The sequence below is a fragment of the Gopherus flavomarginatus genome, chromosome 5 (genome assembly GCF_025201925.1).
Source record: "Gopherus flavomarginatus isolate rGopFla2 chromosome 5, rGopFla2.mat.asm, whole genome shotgun sequence".
NCBI classification, from domain to species: domain Eukaryota; kingdom Metazoa; phylum Chordata; order Testudines; family Testudinidae; genus Gopherus; species Gopherus flavomarginatus.
The window spans coordinates 99,746,423-99,764,745 of record NC_066621.1 but is presented as its reverse complement, the minus strand read 5'-3'; the positions used below and the strand labels follow the sequence as shown (position 1 = coordinate 99,764,745).

Sequence of the window (18,323 nt, the reverse complement as noted above, 5' to 3'; positions counted from 1 at the left end):
CCTCCCGGTTGATGATTTAAGAACCAAAAAACCTGACATGTCCAGGAAAATACAGATGTATGTTAACCTTACCTAAAGTCCTCTTTTAAAAAGATGGGCCTGAACTAGAAATGAGCTCTGCCACTCCCTGAGGGTGTGCTAGGGTGCACATGTGTAGGTCCCAGCTGCTCCCTGCCCACTTCATTGAAGCAGGGTTACTTCCCTGGGAACTGCAGGGCACCAGTGGACATGGGGCTGGCTGGAGGTAGGGTCTGGCTGCAGGCTGGGCAAGGGGTGTGGGGCAGGCTGGAAACGGGGTGTAGGGTGGGCTAGCTGGCTTCAAGTAGGGCTACAGTGGGGGTGCGGCATGGGTTGGCAGAGCTGGAGACAAAGGAGTGCAGGACTGGCTGGCTTCAGGCAGGTGGGTGCGGCAGGGGTTGGCTGGAGACAGGGCAGGGGGTGCAGGGCTGGTGTGGGCAGGGCAGGCGGTGTGGCAGGGGCTGGCTGGAGACAGGCTGGTGCGGACCGGGCAGGAGGTGCAGGGCTAGCTGGAGACCGGCTGGCTGCGGGCAGCGGGTGCAGCAGGGGTTGGCTGCGGGCAGTGGGTGCAGGTACGGGGGGTACAGCCCATCCTATATGGTGAGTGCCCCCTCCTCCTCCCTCCCCCACCAGGGTAGCAGCAGCAGCCCAAGGCTCAGGGGCTATTTAAAGGGCTCGGGGCTCCCCTGCTTCCACTGCCCCAACCCTGTAAATAGGCGTGGGAGCCTTGGGGAAGTGGCGGGGTTCCGGGGGCTATTTAAAGGGCCAGGGCAGCAGAGGCAGCTGGAGTGTCCCCTGCTACCCCAGGGCTATGGGGGGCTATTTAAAGAGCCTGGGGCTCCCCTGCTTCTACCACCCCAGCCCTTTAAATAGCTGAGGGAGCCCTGGGGAAGTAGTGTGGCTTCGGCGGCTATTTAAAGGGCTGAGGCGGCAGAAGCAGCTGGAGCCCCGGCCCTTTAAATAGCCCCTGGAGCCCCCCTCTATCCCAGGGCTCTGGGGGTATTTAAAGGGCCCGGGGCTCCCCTTCTTCTACCACCCCAGCCCTTTACGTAGCCATGGGAACCCTGGGGAAGCGGTGGGGCTCCGATGGCTATTTAAAGGGCCGGGGCAGTAGAAGCGATGGGAGCCCCAGACTTTTTAAATAGCCCCAAGAGCCCCACAGCCCTACCCCAGGGCTCCAGCCGTGGTGCTCTGGTTGCAATTTAAAGGACCTGCGGCTCCAGCCCCTGCTGGGAGCCCCAGGCCTTTTAAATCACCCCCTGGGGAAGCTGGGCCACCCCGGTACAGCGCACTGGCTTTTGCTGGTACACTGTACTGGGGCTTCGGCGTGGGGCCCTCTTAGGGGTGGGGGCCGATTCAGGGGAATTGGTTGAATTGGCCTAAAGCCAGCCCTGCTCTCTTGAGGAGCATAGGAAACATCCCATTGGGGCATGTTGGAGATGTGGCAGGGAAGACAATGAACATATACTGTTATGGTTTAATGTGTATTTTTTTTTTCTCCCTCCTTACCTCATTTACAGCTTAGACAGACAATGGTCAAGTTCTGTCAGGAGCATTTGGCTCCAAAGGCCCAAGAAATCGACCAGGAGAATGAGTTTAAAGGCATGCGGGTAGGTCCTTGCTGTGTGATCTGGGAGTGAGATGGCAGTCAAGGTCCCTCTCTGTCATGTGCTGTCTCTAGAAGAGAAAGTGTAATCCATGTCATATGAACATATTCACTTTACGTTTATTTTCAAACCCTGAAGAAAGAGTTACGGTAGGAAATACATGGGGCTTGTAAAGTTATTAAGCTCTAACAAGCCTGAGAAATAAACCTAACCAGAGACCATTAAAAAAAATTGGCAGAGAGTCTGGTGATAAGGCCTTTTCCTTGCTTGCTAGGATTGTCATCAGGCTGCTGCCTCTGGGCCCCGCCCAGAGACTCCATCTTTCGTACTGGCCTTGGCTAGTTGGTGTCTCAACTTTGGAGCACTGCACTCTTCTGCATCCTGGCTAAAAGAGGCATGGAACTTCTCTCTGATGCATAATGCTTTCTTTGCAGGCTCTCTGATGTTAGAGTTCTCTGTGAAATTTGTTAAAGAAAATACTCAGTGCAGACACTGTCCAAACAGATATTTGACTTCCAGTGTGAAATTCACATTCCAACAGAACTTGTAAGTTCTGTGAACAAGAGCTTTTTGATTTATTCAGATCCCATCATTGGAGAGCATAAGCTCCACAAGACTAAGAAACTTGTAATATCTCTGAGACATCACAAATCTCTGGTGTTTACATTTTCATAATGAAGAACTCCAAAGCTTTGCACATAGCCTTTATAAATATGGTCCAGCGCATCAGGTAGCATCCAGGACTGTTGAGTAAAATGGAACTGCTGTGTCTAGTGCAGGCCATTTTGAGGGATCCAACTTTCATAACATGGCAACTTCTGAAAAATGAGAAATGTCCTGTATCTGAATAATAATAGGGTGGCCAGATAGCAAGTGTGAAAAATCAGGACGGGAGTGTGGGGTAATAGGAGCCTATATAAGTAAAGGACCCAAAAATCTGGACTGTCCCTATAAAATCGGGACATCTGGTCACCCTAGTCAATAAACCTGAAACTTTTCACACACAAAAAAAAAAAGATTTGGGGCGGCGGTGGAGATGGGAAATTATTTTTGGCAAGAGACAGCGTTTGAAAATCTAGTCAGAAAAGCAGTTTTCGGAGGAAGTGCAGGTTGAGTTACGTCAAAATTGGGTTTAAACTGGGGAATGAGTTACAGCCTTAGGCCATGATCCTGCAATGACTTAAGCATATATATAACACAATTAATATCACTGAAGTCAAATGGGACTACTTGCATTTATAATGTTATGCACAGGCAGGAGTTAATCTTCAGAATCTTTATGCAGTGACTGCAAATTAATATGTTCATGGGGATTGTTGTGAGGAGTCCTGCTCTTGCTTCATGGTTGGGCAAGGCTGTATTAACTGCTTTATTTTGTGTTCATAGGAGTTCTGGAAGAGGCTCGGGGAACTGGGAGTTCTGGGAATTACGACTCCTGGTGAGTCTGTTCTCATCTTTTACACCTACTGAATGATTCCCTCCATGAAGTGCCACTTAGGCTCATCTGTCTCAGCCTTTAACAAGCTAGTCCACATTAATTCATACCTCACAGTCTTGTAAGCAGACTCTGTCCCCTCAGATTGGGATACAGTTTATTATACAGACCTTTTGGGGTAGGATCAGGTTTTTCTAAGTATAATAAAGAACATCACACTCACCCAAAACTCCTATTTCAGTGTGATTTAAACCTCTTTTCTGAAGAGATGCAGAGAATTCCATCTTTATGCTGAAATTTCTCAAGGTGCTTCTCTTTGTTGAAACTTTTAAGAGCATCACTTTATCCCTTTTTGAGCACTTCAAAATCGTTTTTACAGTTTAAGGACGTTCAGCTATTACCACTTTGCAGTTTGATAACTCTCAAATTGTCTTGTTATCCTTCATCATAAGCAATGCAGTCGTGAGGTTTGAAGAAAGAAGGTTAAAAATAAAAATTTATTAGAATAAGTATCTGGCTACGTTACAAAATATTAGCGTGTTCAAGCAGCATGGTGAAGAGTTGAGTTAGCTGATGTAGCGCTGATCACAACTGCAATCAGAGGGGTGACTGCAGATGTGTAGACATATTTAGTTAGCTAAATCAAAGCTAGCTCAGATAACAATAGTGAAGCTGCAGCAGTGCAGGCTGGACTGCCCTGCCCAGGACTCTGGTTATGTACTCGTGACTAACCCATGCAGAGCCCTTCTGTTTAGTTATACATTGAAATAATTCACCTGCATTTCTTTCAGCGCTCAGACCTGAGTTTGCTTGAGTGAGTCTCTCTGCCCTTGTTTCCTCTTGCTCTCGCTCTCCTTGCTCTTCCCAACTCCTTACAATTCCTTTCAACTTTTTCTCATGCTTGCCTTTTTGTCTTCTTTAATGCTGTACCCCAGGCTGCAATAGTTCCCCACTTTGCACAAGCTCCATCTCTGCCTCTCCTCCAAATTCCTCCTCAGAGCATGCTTCTTCCATGAATTGTTCCTATTCTGAGTTCCTCAAGGATTTTCCCACAAACACCTTTCTGTGCCTGAGCTTTTGCCCTGTGATTTTTGTTGGTGTCCCAGTGGAAGTTTTCTGGGAGAAGGGTTCTTGTCTGTAAATTTATTTGTGCAGGGTACAAACTTTGGGGGCATAATGTTGGTGATATGAGATCCTGTGGGAATGTGTGGTAATTTGAACCACATGTTCAGGTACCAGTGGATCATGGTTCTTCGATAGTGTGTTAAATGATGATCACTCTTTTCAATTTCTAGACTTAAAAATAAATTATGTTAATGCAACATTATATCAGAGTTAGGAAATGCAAATATATGGTTCTACAGTAACCATAATGCAACCATGTGGCATATAAAAATTTTAAAGGGACACCATCTTGAATCACACTTTTTTGTCTAAAAGACTGACTTACTGTTGTTACAAATAACATGTTTCTACAATAACTCTGATGGATATTGGGGGGAAATATTTTTTCTATTTTCCTTTCGTTTGTTTTCTCTGTGCATTTAATAGCACTTAAAGTGAAATCCTGGCTGCACTGAAGGCAATATTTTTAAATGTCTGTCTTATTTCACCTGGTAACTTTTGGAATTAAAAAATGTCTATGTAACAGTAATGTTTAACATGGTGGTTTCCTCTCCATAGCGTTGTGTGTGTCCCACCCAGCATTCTTACTGTTCCCACAAATCTGTTTAATATTTTCCTCATCGGTTTGCATGCTGGGAGTAAAAATACAGGCTCTGACATGGGGTGAGGAGGATGAGAATCCAGAGCACAAATTGATCAGCTGCCACCAAAATGAGTGTTGGTGTGGAAGGGGCTGGAATGAGAGGCCACCCTTTTAGCTTTAGGAGTTACAGGCAGTAGCACACACCCCCGGGCTCTGCACTCACTCTACTCTTCATTCACTTTCCTCAGCATGGCAAGCAGCCTCTACTCTCTTCTTGGCTGCTGCTCCCATAGGGCAACATTCAGTGGTGTTGACCATCCAAACCTCCTGGATTCCCTCCCTAGCTAGGCAGCTATCTCTGCCTCCCTCCTGTTGTAGTTCTGTTGCTACCTATAAAATCACTCTCTGCTTGCAAGCCAATATATATACACTCCTGGGTGTATATATATTCCTCAATCTTTGCTCTTTTTTCCTCCATCTTCTCTCTCTGTTTCTGTTGTTTCCTCTCCAGCTTTAATCTTCTACCACTTCAGGCCTGGTCTACACTACGCGTTTGAACCGATTTTAGCAGCGTTAAACTGATTTAACGCTGCACCCATCCACACAATGAGGCCCTTTATATCGATATAAAAGGCTCTTTAAACCAGTTTCTGTACTCCTCCCCCACGAGAGGAATAGCGCTGAAATCGATATTACCATATTGGATTAGGGTTAGTGTGGCCGCAAATCGACAGTATTGGCCTCCGGGCGGTATCCCACAGTGCACCATTGTGACCGCTCTGGACAGCAATCTGAACTCGGATGCAGTGGCCAGGAAGATAGGAAAAGTCCCGCGAACTTTTGAATTTCATTTCCTGTTTGGCCAGCGTGAAGAGCTCACCAGCACAGGTGACCACGCAGAGCTCATCAGCACAGGTAACAATGCAATCTCCTGAGAATCGAAAAAGAGCTCCAGCATGGACCGCATGGGAGGTACTGGATCTGATCGCTATATGGGGAGAGGATTCTGTGCTCATAGACTCATAGACTCATAGGTCAGAAGGGACCAATATGATCATCTAGTCTGACCTCCTGCTAACAGAACTCCATTCCAAAAGATGAAATGAAAAAACATTTGAAAAAATTTCCAAGGCTATGATGGAGAAAGGCCACACCAGAGATTCAGTGCAGTGCAGAGTGAAAGTTAAGGAGCTCAGACAAGTCTACCAGAAAACCAAAGAAGCAAACGGAAGGTCCGGAGCAGGGCTGAAAACATGCCGCTTCTACCCTGAGCTGCATGCAATTCTAGGGGGGTCCGCCACCACTACCCCACCCCTGTCCGTGGATTCCGAGGTGGGGGTGGTAATCTCAGCCATGCCTGAGGATTCTGCGGACGGGGAAGATGGCAAGGAGGACAGGCTTGCAGAGAGCACACAGCACTCCGTTAGCCCCAACAGCCAGGAGCTTTTTCTCACCCAGACGGAATTACCCTCCCAAGCCACTAGCCCAGACAGTGAAGCCATGGAAGTGACCTCTGGTAAGTGTACCTTTGTAAATATAAAACATGGTTTAAAAGCAAGCGTTTTTTAATGATTGATTTGCCCTGAGGACTTGGGATGCACTTGCGGCCAGTACAGTTATTGGAAAAGTTTGTTAACGTGTCTGGGGATGGAGCGGAAATCCTCCAGGGACATCTCCATGAAGCTCTCCTGAAGGTACTCCAAAAGCCTTTGCAGAAGGTTCCTGGGCAAGGCAGCCTTATTCCGTCCACCATGGTAGGACACTTGACCACGCCATGCATGTAGCAAGTAATCTGGTATCATTGCATGACAAAGCATAGCTGCGTATGGTCCCGGTGATTGCTGCCATTCAAGCAACATCCGTTCTTTATCTCGCTGTGTTATCCTCAGGAGAGTGATATCATTCATGGTAACCTGGTTGAAATTCAGGAATTTAATTAAGGGGACAGAGATGGCCATTCCTACCGGCCTGTCTGCCTTTTGCTTAAAAGAAATCCTTCCTTGCAGGTAGCCAAGCATGGGGAGGGGAGGGAGGGTAATGGCGCTGAGCTTTTTTGCGTTTGGCTAGCAGGGATCTTCCCTGCTACCAGCCACGCGGTGCAGAGGGAAGTGGGGTGATTAGCAGTGATCTTCCATGATACCAGCCATGCAGTGTGGGGAGGGGTAAAGCGATCATCCCAGAGAATTGGATAAGGGGGTGGTTTCTGCTGCTGCATGTTAACAGGAGAGAAGCAGCACTTAACGGGCTTTGCTTGGTATTTGGGAAAGGAGGGCACTGTGTATATGAAGGCTGTAGAAGCCGAAAAACAATGGCTTACCATGGCCGCATGCAAGCTGAATTCTGCTGCCTGGACCTGCGCCTGTGAGATCTCTTAACGCCAGAGTCGCAGGCACTCAATATTAAGATGCAAAATGCGACCTTGTAGTGAAATCACATGTGCTATGTAAGGTGAATAGCGTTGTTCACTGTGGGCTGGTCCACACTAGGGGGGGGAAATCGATCTTAGATACGCAACTTCAGCTACGTGAATAACGTAGCTGAAGTCGAATATCTAAGATCGGATTACTCACCCGTCCACACCGCGCGGGATCGATGTTCGCGGCTCTCCCTGTCGATTCCGGAACTCCATTGGGGTTGATGGAGTTCCGGAATCGATATAAGCGCGCTCGGGGATCGATATATCGCGTCTAGATTAGACACAATATATCGATCCCCGAGCAATCGATTTTAACCCGCCGATACGGCGGGTAGTCTGGACGTGGCCTGTGAAAGTATATAACCATTGTTCTGTAAAATGTATCTTTTTTAATGCTTCTCTCCCTTTTTTACCTCCCTCATGCAGCTGCAAATTTTTCTAGCCTCCCTACTTCATCCCGAAGGGTATCTCAGATAAGGCAGAGGAAAAAAAAGATGCGAGATGAAATGTTCTCGGAAATCATGGAAGTAAGCCGCAATGAAAGAGCTCATCTGAATGAGTAGAAGGACGTGGTATCAAATTACAGGAAAGATGCCAGTGAACGTGAGGACAGGAGGGACCAACATGAGGAGAGGAGAGACGCTCGAGATGAGAGGTGGCGGCAGGAAGATCAGAGGTGTAGGCAGGAAGATCAGCGGTGGCGGGATGCAACGCTGGGGCTGCTGCGTGATCAAACTGACATCCTCCGACGTCTGGTGGAGCTTCAGGAACAGCAGCAGGGTCACAGAGTGCCGCTGCAGCCCCTGTGTAACCACCCTCACCACTCACCATGTTCCATATCATCCTCACCCAGACGTGTAAGAATGCATGGGGAAAGGCTTCGTGCACCCGCCCACTCCACCCCCATGGACAGCCCAACCAAAAGGCTGTCATTACTTTGAAATATTTTTAGTGGCCTTTTCCTTCCCTCCTGTCCTCCTCCCAAACTACACCCGGGATACCTTGTCAGTTCTCTGCCTCTTTTTATAATAACTTTTTAATAAAGAATACATGATTTTAAAACGATAGTGACTTTATTTCCTTAAGCAAGCTGTAATCGAAGGGGGAGGGTGGGTTGCTTACAGGGAGTGAGTCAGTCAAGCGGGGGTCATCAAGGGGAAACAAACACAACAGTCACACCATACCCTGGCCCATGATGAAACTCATTTTCAAAGCTTCTCTGATGCGCACCGCTTCGTGATGTGCTCTTCTAATCACCCTGGTGTCTGGCTGCACGTAATCAGCGGCCAGGTGATTTACCTCCGCCTCCCACCCCGCCATAAAGGTCTCCCCCTTACTCTCACAGAGATTGTGGAGCACACAGCAAGCAGCAATAACAGTGGGGACATTGGTTTGGCTGAGGTCTGAGCAAGTCAGTAATGTGCGCCAGCGCGCCTTTAAACGGCCAAATGCACATTCTACCACCATTCTTCACTTGCTCAGCCTGTAGTTGAACAGCTCCTGACTACTGTCCATGCTGCCTGTGTATGGCTTCATGAGCCTTGGCACCAAGGGGTCGGCTGGGTCACCCGGGATAACTACAGGCATTTCAACATCCCCAACTGTTATTTTCTGGTCTGGGAAGTAATTCCCTTGCTGCAGCCGTTTAAACAGAGTAGTGTTCCTGAAGACGCGAGCGTCATGAACCCTTCCTGGCCATCCCACATGGATGTTGGTGAAACGTCCCTTGTGATCCACCAGTGCTTGCAGCACCATGGAAAAGTACCCCTTGCGGTTTATGTACTGGGTGCCCCGGTGCTCCGGTGCCAAGATAGGGATATGGGTTCCATTTATCGCGCCCCCCCCCAGTTAGGGAATCCCATTGCAGCAAAACCATCCACTATGACCTGCACGTTTCCCAGAGTCACAACCTTTCGTAGCAGCAGCTTAATGATTGCTTTTGCTACTTGCATCACAGCAGCCCCCACAGTAGATTTTCCCACTCCAAATTGATTCCTGACTGACCGGTAGCTGTCTGGTGTTGCAAGCTTCCAGAGGGCTATTGCCACTCGCTTCTCAACTGTGAAAGCTGCTCTCATCTTGGTATTATGGCATTTCAGGGCAGGGGAAATCAAGTCACAAAGTTCCATGAAAGTGCCGTTACGCATGCGAAAGTTTCGCAGCCACTGTGAATCATCCCAAACCTGCAAAACTATGCGGTCCCACCAGTCTGTGCTTGTTTCCCGGGCCCAAAATCGGCGTTCAATGGCTAGAACCTGTCCCATTACCAGCAGGATCTCCAAAGCGCAAGGGCCTGCGGTTTGAGAGAATTCTGTGTCCATGTCCTCATCACTCTTGTCATCGTGCCGCCGTAGCCGCCGCCGCCTCCTTGCCTGGCTTTGCAGGTCCTGGTTCAGCATAGACTGCACGAGAATGCGCGAGGTGTCTACAACGTCCACGATTGCGGTCTTGATCTGAGCAGGGTCCATGCTTGCTGTGCTATGGCGTTTGCACAGTTCAGCCAGGAAAAAAGGCGCGAAATGGTTGTCTGCTGCTTTCACGGAGGGTGGGTTGAGGCTGTACCCAGAACCACCCGTGACAATGTTTTTTGCCCCATCAGGCACTGGGATCTCAACCCAGAATTCCAAGGGGCGGGGGAGACTGCGGGAACTATGGGATAGCTATGGGATAGCTACCCACAGTGCAACGCTCTGGAAATCGACGCTAGTCTCGGTACATGGACGCACACCGCCGAATTAATGTGCTTAGTGTGGCCGTGTGCACTCGACTTTATACAATCTGTTTTACAAAACCAGTTTATGTAAAATCGGAATAATCCCGTAGTGTAGATATACGCTCAGTTTGAGACTATTCTGTTTATATCTTTAGTCACCCTTTTAGTTACCTTTAGTTAAATAAAAATATTTTTAATCATCAATTTTTCTCCATCCTGCTTCTGAAAAGTTTGATCATATCACCCCCCAACGCTTATGCAGGTCCACTGACTCCCCCATTCATTTCAGGATCCTGTTGAAAGCTGCCATTCTTGTTTTGAAAACCATCCATGGAATATGCCCCAGTTGACTTCACCCACTTTGTTTCTCTTTAGTCTACTAAGCCCTCATCTATTCTACTATACTCTCATCTGTCATTGGCTTCTGCTTCTCGAGTTGGCCATACGTGAAAGTCTCTTTTGTAGCTCCTGCTATTAGTCAGGAGCAGCCTTTTTGTTCCCCTCTACCCTACTGATTCTCCATCTTATATCAGTTATCCTCTGGAAAAGTCTTCTCTTGTTTTTCTGTACCTTTTTGCTTTTTCTCCATTTAATTTTTGTGGTAATATTAAATTAATGCTAAGTTTTGGGATACAGTTAGTATGAGAGATGCAGAATCATGCAATTGTCTGTGATGCTTGGATGTTGGGTCAATGTTTTATTCATATATACGTGTATATGTGGTTACTATGCTTTTATATGCACAAAGTGTTACTAATTGTTCTGAATAAGTAACGTACTATGCCTTTAAGATAGGAGAGTTGGGGTTCAGGAAGGATTGGGAACCCAGAAGTAACTAGCTCAGTGAGAGTCAGTCTAAAGCAGAAGTCCAAATGTAAGTTTCTGAGACATCCAGTGAAGTTTAAGTCCAGCATTGGACTCAATTTGCATAACAACATAAGAACGGCCTTACTGAGTCAGACCAAAGGTCCATCCAGCCCACTATGCTGTCTACCAACAGTGGCCAATGCCAGGTGCCTCAGAGGGAGTGAACCTAACAGGCAATGATCAAGTGATCTCTCCTGCCATCCATCCCCACCCTCTGACAAACAGAGGCTAGGGACACCATTCCTTACCCATCCTGGCTAATAGCCATTTGTGGACTTAACCACCATGAATTTATCCAGTTCTCTTTTAAACGCTGTTATAGTCCTAGCCTTCACAACCTCCTCAGGTAAGGAGTTCCACAAGTTGACTGTGCGCTGCATGAAGAACTTCCTTTTATTTGTTTTAAACCTGCTGCCCATTAATTTCATTTGGTGGCCCCTAGTTCTTGTATTATGGGAATAAGTAAATAACTTTTCCTTATCTACTTTCTCCACATCACTCATGATTTTATATACCTCTATCATATCCCCCCTTAGTCTCCTCTTTTCTTACGTTGCAGGAGACTGTATATGTTTTATTTACCATAGGGTTATTGATCTAAGGTGATCATGAATTTTTTTCTCCTGCTAGTGGAATATGGTGGATCTGGAATGGGGTATCTGGACCATGTGTTAGTGATGGAGGAAATCTCTCGAGTTTCAGCAGCTGTTGGACTCAGTTATGGTGCCCATTCAAACCTTTGTATTAACCAGTTAGTACGGAATGGCAATGAAGCACAGAAAGAGAAATACCTACCCAAGGTATGTAGTTGGTGGAGGCAGAGGACCTGAGAGAATGTCTGTTTACACGGTGCCTTTGGTATCTGGTGCGCAGTAAGAAGAAATATGAAGTAATAGGTCTAGTTATAGCATAAAACTACATATTTTTTGACATTTGAAGTAACAACAGAGTTCACAACATTTCACAGATGTTCCATGGCTGAACTGAGCTCTAGCACTTTGTCTCCCCTTGTGTGCCTAACAGCTGCATACATTGAATGGGACAGTACTGAACTTCTAGCATTAGTATCTCTTCCCAGTGGCTGTTTGGTTCAGTCCATTTCAGTCTTACATCTGGGACAGAAAGTATCACAGCAAGCTGCTCTTACTGCAGGGATCCCTATAGTCTTTAAAACAAATAAGGAAGCCAGTGGGCACAGGATCAGGCCCTTTAGTAAGAAAAAAGTAAAGTTAAAAAGACATTTTGAAAAGGGGTTTTAAGCCAGCAGACACATCTGTTTTTTTCTAACAAACGTGTGTTGCTTACACACATTTTGCCGGAGTAACTGCTGACCTTTTTAAAATGAGTGGTTGCAGTATGGGATACGCACTTCTCAGGTGTCAAAAGCATTTTGCCCTGCATGAGGCACCAGAGGCACGTATTACAACTGCATGTCCGGACATGTTTGTCTTTCACAGAGTTTAATCTTCCAGTACATCACGTGAGCTTGCTGCAGCAAGCTTTGAAAAGGATTGTACCTTTCAAATTTGCCCTTCTTCAGCTTCTTAATGATCCTGTTTTGTTCTGACTAATCCATCTTGATGAAGGTTCCTGCAGAACTTTAAACTCTTACAGATGTCTTGTCTGAGCTTTTTTCAGGGTCATTTCTGGAGGCAGCATGGGCCAGTGGATAGGACAGTAAACTAAGGGTACACTTGGAGCTAGAGGTATAAATTCCAGTTGGAGGAGATATACCCACACCAGCTCTGATCGAGCTAGCACACTCGAAATAGAGTGTAGCTATGGTGATGTGAACTGCAGGAGTATGTGCCTAGCATGTCAGATGGGTACGTATTTGGACTAGCTAGCACCTCCTGACGTTTCCACAACCACAGTTATGCTCTGTTTGTAATATGCTAGCTTGATTAGAGCGAACATGGGTATGTCTCCTCAAGCTGAGTATTACACCCTAGCTCAAAGTGTAGACATACCATGAGAGGGAGGAACCTTGCTCTTGTATATCTGCCTTTTTCCCCTGACTTGCTGGGTGACCTTGGGCAAGTCACTTAATCTCTCTGTGCCTCAGTTCCTGTGTGTGGCTATGAAGTAATTTTGGTTTTCCCCCAAAAAGACTTTGACGAGAATCTTGTTCTACCTTCATAAAGCTCGTTGATGTTTCTGGATGAAAAGCGCTGCATGTGTACTAAGTATCACTCATTGCTTTCTTATTCCGTTGTCTGGTTGCTTCGTTTGTTTGTTAATCAACTGATTGAAAGTCTTCTCTGGCACTCAAGTGACCTCTGTGTTTTAGACCGCAGCCTCTGTTAAACAGATTTCAATATCTAAACATATTGGATGTATTTCTTCATAAGTTGAATCACAGCTGTCTAAAATGGTCAACATGAGGGACTTAAATTCAGCAGCAAGAAAAGCGTTCAATTACTTAACAAAAGAAATCTTGTTCTGTCTGTCAGTACATAAACTCCATGTATCCTTGTCATTTCTCAGTGTATTTTAACATTGTCATTCACTGATTTGCAGTATGACAAACCACCTTATTTTTCATTATTCCTGAATTTTAACTGAATCTTTAATGATGGGCTGAAAACTACATTGGTCATTTTATATAATTTATAAAACCAAACTAGTTTCCAGTACATCATAAAAAATGCAGTTGAAATATACAGATTTAATATGTCATATATATTTTTGTATATTAAACCTTTCTCCACAAAACAAAGGAACAAAAGAGGGGGGAAAAACGTGCAAAAAATACCCAGAGAAGGTAAAGGGCAAGAAGGAGAAAAGGACAGGAGAACATGAACAGAGAAGAGACAGCAGCAGCTGTGTCAGAACGTGGCATGAGGGGACACAGAAGGAGGGTGTCCATCTGTCATGCCATCACAAGTGTGTGGTGAATCATGATATTAATCTAGTGCTGAACACTGCAGTCTCTCTGTCCCCCTCATTGACTTTTTTGTTTTCTCCAATTCTAGTTTTAAACAAGCTGAGCTTTCTTTTGCATATGCATAAAATATTTGCCTCTGCCAATCAACCATTTTAAAAGGCAATCGGGGAACATGGATTTTGGAAAAAGGCATATGGCTGTCAGCATGGTTCTGTTGGCACCTTCTTGAAGATAGATGGATAAAACTCTGTTTTTAAAACAGTAACTGACATGTGCATTGACTCATCTTGTGGTTTGATTCTGTTCTATGCCCTCAGCACAATAGGACACATGAGGTTGTTGTTGGAATTCTTCCAGGGACAAAGTTTCCTACTTACAGTTTATATGGAACACAATGAACTTTGAGATTGAGTGCAACCCCTTCCCTCCCCACTCAAAAATGCAACAAAAACGTTTCCTCCTCCTCTTCCATTTTTTTGTCTTGTTTTTTCCCAGCTAATCAATGGGGAGCACATTGGAGCCCTGGCAATGAGCGAACCCAACGCTGGTTCTGACGTTGTCTCTATGAAGCTCAAGGCAGACAGAAAAGGTAAAATATTTCACGTGCCAACTGGGGAAATTGCCCATGTGCTTCTCCTGGCCAGCCTAAGCATCTTTCCTTTAAAATCTAGATTTAACCTTCTCGACACATTCAGCTGTGCTCTGGGCAGAATCAGCTTTCTTGAATTATAGAATATTAGGGTTGGAAGAGACCTCAGGAGGTCATCTAGTCCAACCCCCTGCTCAAAGCAGGACCAACTCCAACATGCCACTCCCTAGTAGGCAAGCAGAAGGTTCACTCAAGGGTTTGACAAAAAAGTTATAGAGAGGGATGGGCCAGGTCCATTACTGATGATGATGGAAGAGACTGAGTGATTCCAGACCCTGAAAATGTAAATATGGAATTTTGGCTGGGAGAAGGGTTAAACATCACATTGACACACCTGTGACACCTCTAGTCTGTTGTTCCACACAGAGGGTTGGTTATGGTGGGAAGAACAGCTTGTGTGAGACAGCTGTATAAAGGCCTTATTAAGAGGCCTGGGGTGGGCTCTACAATGGCTTATTGATCTTATCCTTTGGACCCCAGAGTCTGGGGAGGTATTTTACCCAAGGCTGCTTTGTGGACTTCTGAGAGTGCCTTAGGGAGCCTGGGTTATAGTTTATTGGGTCAGGAGGCAGAGGAGAGGTATTGTTTCTGAATCCCTGACTGAGTCTGTTGTGAACTAACAGATTCCATCTCTTATGTTTCTAGGGGATTACTTTGTTTTGAATGGGAACAAGTTTTGGATCACTAATGGACCAGACGCTGATGTTCTAATAGTTTATGCTAAAACAGATCTCAATGCTGTTCCAGCCTCACGGGGTATAACAGCATTCATCATGGAGAAGGTAGGTCTTACGTCACTGGAGAGTAAGTCACCCTGCCTTATTTTATCCTATTTTGAGCCTACAGTCCATTCCCAAATAGAACTACTTGGCCTTCTAAAGTAGTCAGTCTTGACAATTAGCAGCCCCGTGCTCAGAGGAACATTGTGATATGGTAGTGATAACCAGACAAGTAATGCTTTCACCCCACTTGTCCACATGCACAGAGGGCCTGTACGCTATGCTACCTCACTTCCTCTGCTGACCTGCACTGCTACCTTCATGCCTGTTTTTGTTCCCTCAAATTTTTCAGTATATCACCATGAAAACAATCTTCATTATTAACCCTCCCCTACCCACTACCCTCTCACCTCCCTCCCGCCCCCCCTCCCCACACACACTGCCTTCAGAGCCTACAAAACATGTCCATAAAACATATCTTGTGATCTTCTGCTGTAATCCCCATGCTCCCCATCCTCTGTTTGTCATACCTTGCAGACCTTGGTCCAACAGCCCAATCCTGTTCCATTGACTTCAATGGGAGCAGAATCAGGCTGCTAGCTTGCAAGCCACTTGGGGTCAGGAACCTGTCTCTCTCCTTTTAATTTGACTGTAGAGAGCCATATACACCTATCACACTGTAGAAAAAATAACAAGACGTCTTCATGAAGGCAGGAAGCTATGATAAAGGGCTAAATATAGTGGTCATTTGATAAGAATGGTTCAGACCAGTTAACCTTTTGATGGAGTTTGCAGTGTCAGTGGCTGGAACCACACAGCCACTGGGCCCACACAGCTATCTTTACCATGTATTGATTTAAATATTTAACATCTGGTTCTGTGTTCTGACTAAGTCGTTACTCATTCCAGATTCATGTGCATTAGAAAACAAATTCCACTCCCACGATTCATGTTGTCGTCTCAGGCACTGCTTTCTGGTACACGTGTTTGCTTCCCCCACACTAATACTCACACTTGTGTTTGCTCCAACAGCAGACATTTGACACTGGTAGTCCTCCAGCACACCTCACTTTTTGCAATCCCCCCTGCTCATTTATTAGGTTGGGGAGGTTTTGCTTTAATTTCTCTGTCATGGTCTGTTTCAACTTCCAGAAGAGAGAAGCTAGTAACCTGCTTCTCTTTTTGGTTTGCAGGGTATGCCTGGTTTCAGCACTGCTCAGAAGCTTGATAAGCTGGGAATGAGGGGGTCCAATACCTGTGAACTGATCTTTGAGGACTGTAAGATTCCTGGTGAGTGACTTCTGAGAGCTGAGCAGAACCCCTTACCATATCCACATAGTGGCTTCCACTCTCTTCACTCATATAGACTGAAACATCACTTACGTGTGCGTTCAAATTCTGAGTAGAAGGTTTTTCAGACACTTCTCTCCTTGGTGACTACCTTGCAGGTGAGATATTGAGGCTAGGAGAAATTGCTGTCTTGTGCATTAGAGTGATTCAGTCTGCCAGTGATGGTTCATTTCTGTTCCACCTTCTGGGTTGAGCAGCATTGGACATGACACTTAGCCAGTGGCTTTGCAAAGCTTGGATGAAGCTTTAGGAGAAACTGCTGATGATGCTGTTTATCTTGGAGCCTCCAGTCTGGATTCTGGGAATGGGGTTTTAGAGAAACTCTTAACGAGTCCCTGAGCGCCACTTTTCCAGAACCCCTGGTAGTAGGTTGTAGTCACTGTCCAACATGCTTTATTTGGTTCAATTCCTGTGACCATTTTTTCACGGAAGGAAATTAAAAACCGGTGTACAGTACATTGAGGAGATTCATTTTCTTGACTCTGAAAATCTCATCTGTGAGGACAAGTTTTGGTATCACTTCAGAGGAGTTTCAGGGGCTGATTGAGACCCCTAACTGCCAACATTTGTAATTTTACTAGATCCCCAACCTCTGGTCAGAAAGGTCAATGAACCTAGGTTGAGTCTTTCAGCCATTCCATGTATGCTCTGATCCATACACAACAGTGTTCTCATGGCAACAGGATTCCTGTTTTCTGATCACTCACTGAAGCAGATTAGGATAGTGCTAAAATCGTACACTCTTTGCATGGGAGCTACAACTCTTGCGTCTGATCTCCAGTCTTGGAGACTAAGGGTTTGGCTACACTTGCAGCTGTACAGCGCTGGGAGGTAAAGCTGTCTTCGTACAGCTGTGTAGGGAAAGCGCTGCAGTGTGGCCACATTGACAGCTACCAGCACTGCAGTGTGGCCACATTTGCAGCATTTGCAGCGGTGTTGGGAGTGGTGCATTATGGGCAGCTTTCCCAACGTTCAAGTGGCTGCAAGATGCTTTTCAAAAGAGGGGGATGGGGTAGAGTGTGACAGGGAGCGTGGTGGGGGGGAGAGAGAGTGGATTTTTGGAGCCGACACTGTGTCAGCTCCCTGCCTTGCAAATTCCGACCATTTCCCCCATCCCTCCCTCATTCACTCTTAAATGCAAATAGCCTTCAGACTAGATAAGCAGTTGCTCCGAGGGACTCCCTCCCCCCACCCCGCCATGCTGTTTCTCTCCTCAAGCAAACACTAGCTGTGGACATTCCCTGCCTGCCTCTGCTCAAGCAAACAATTGCTGTGTTTGTTTTTCAGATAAGCAGCTCCGGGAGCCACAAGTTCACAATAAAACAAAGAGAGGCATCACAACAAAACAAAGAGAGTTCTTTAGTTAAAAGCATTATGGGAAAATTCCGGAGTTGCAGCGTAGTAAGATTAATCACTGTTTACACTGGTGCTGCAGTACCAGCGCTGTTCTCTTTATTCCTCTTGTCGAGGTGGAGTACATGCAGCGCTGTAGCCAGGGAGATACAGCGCTGTATGTGCCTTGCCAGTGTGGACGGGGAGTAAGTTACAGCACTGTAAAGCCACCACCAGCGCTGTAACTCTCAACTGTAGCCAAGCCCTGAGCCAATTCAATATCTTCCCGTATGTCTTCAGGACATCTTTCTCTTAGGGTACGTCTACATGGGGATAAAAGCCCTCTCGCGTGGCTACAGGTGGCCTGGGTCAGCTGACTCAGGCTCGCGGGGCTTGTTCTGTAGGACTAAAGATTGCTGTGTAGATGTTTGGGCTCAGGCTCCAGTCCAATTCCTGAGACCTTCCACCCTTGCAGGGTCCCAGAGCTCGGACTCCAGCCTGAGCCCAAATGTCTACACTGCAGTTTTTCAGCCTTGGAGCCTGAGCCCAGTCAGCTGACCTGGGTGAGCCATGGTTTTTTTTAATTCCTGAGTAGACAAACCCTTATAGATCAAGGGGTCCT

At 46.2% G+C, this 18,323-nt stretch overlaps 1 protein-coding gene across 3 annotated transcripts in view; it reads left to right on the top strand.

Moving 5' to 3' along the window:
* Positions 1 to 18,323, top strand: part of IVD (isovaleryl-CoA dehydrogenase) — a 29,993-nt gene that overhangs the window by 1,821 nt on the left and 9,849 nt on the right. For all 3 annotated transcript variants that reach the window (XM_050954852.1, XM_050954851.1, XM_050954853.1), the window contains 6 exons: positions 1,539 to 1,628; positions 3,012 to 3,063; positions 11,395 to 11,564; positions 14,147 to 14,240; positions 14,946 to 15,082; positions 16,213 to 16,309. In XM_050954852.1, coding sequence (XP_050810809.1) covers positions 1,539 to 1,628; positions 3,012 to 3,063; positions 11,395 to 11,564; positions 14,147 to 14,240; positions 14,946 to 15,082; positions 16,213 to 16,309 — 640 coding nt within the window. The remainder of the gene's footprint in view (positions 1 to 1,538; positions 1,629 to 3,011; positions 3,064 to 11,394; positions 11,565 to 14,146; positions 14,241 to 14,945; positions 15,083 to 16,212; positions 16,310 to 18,323) is intronic.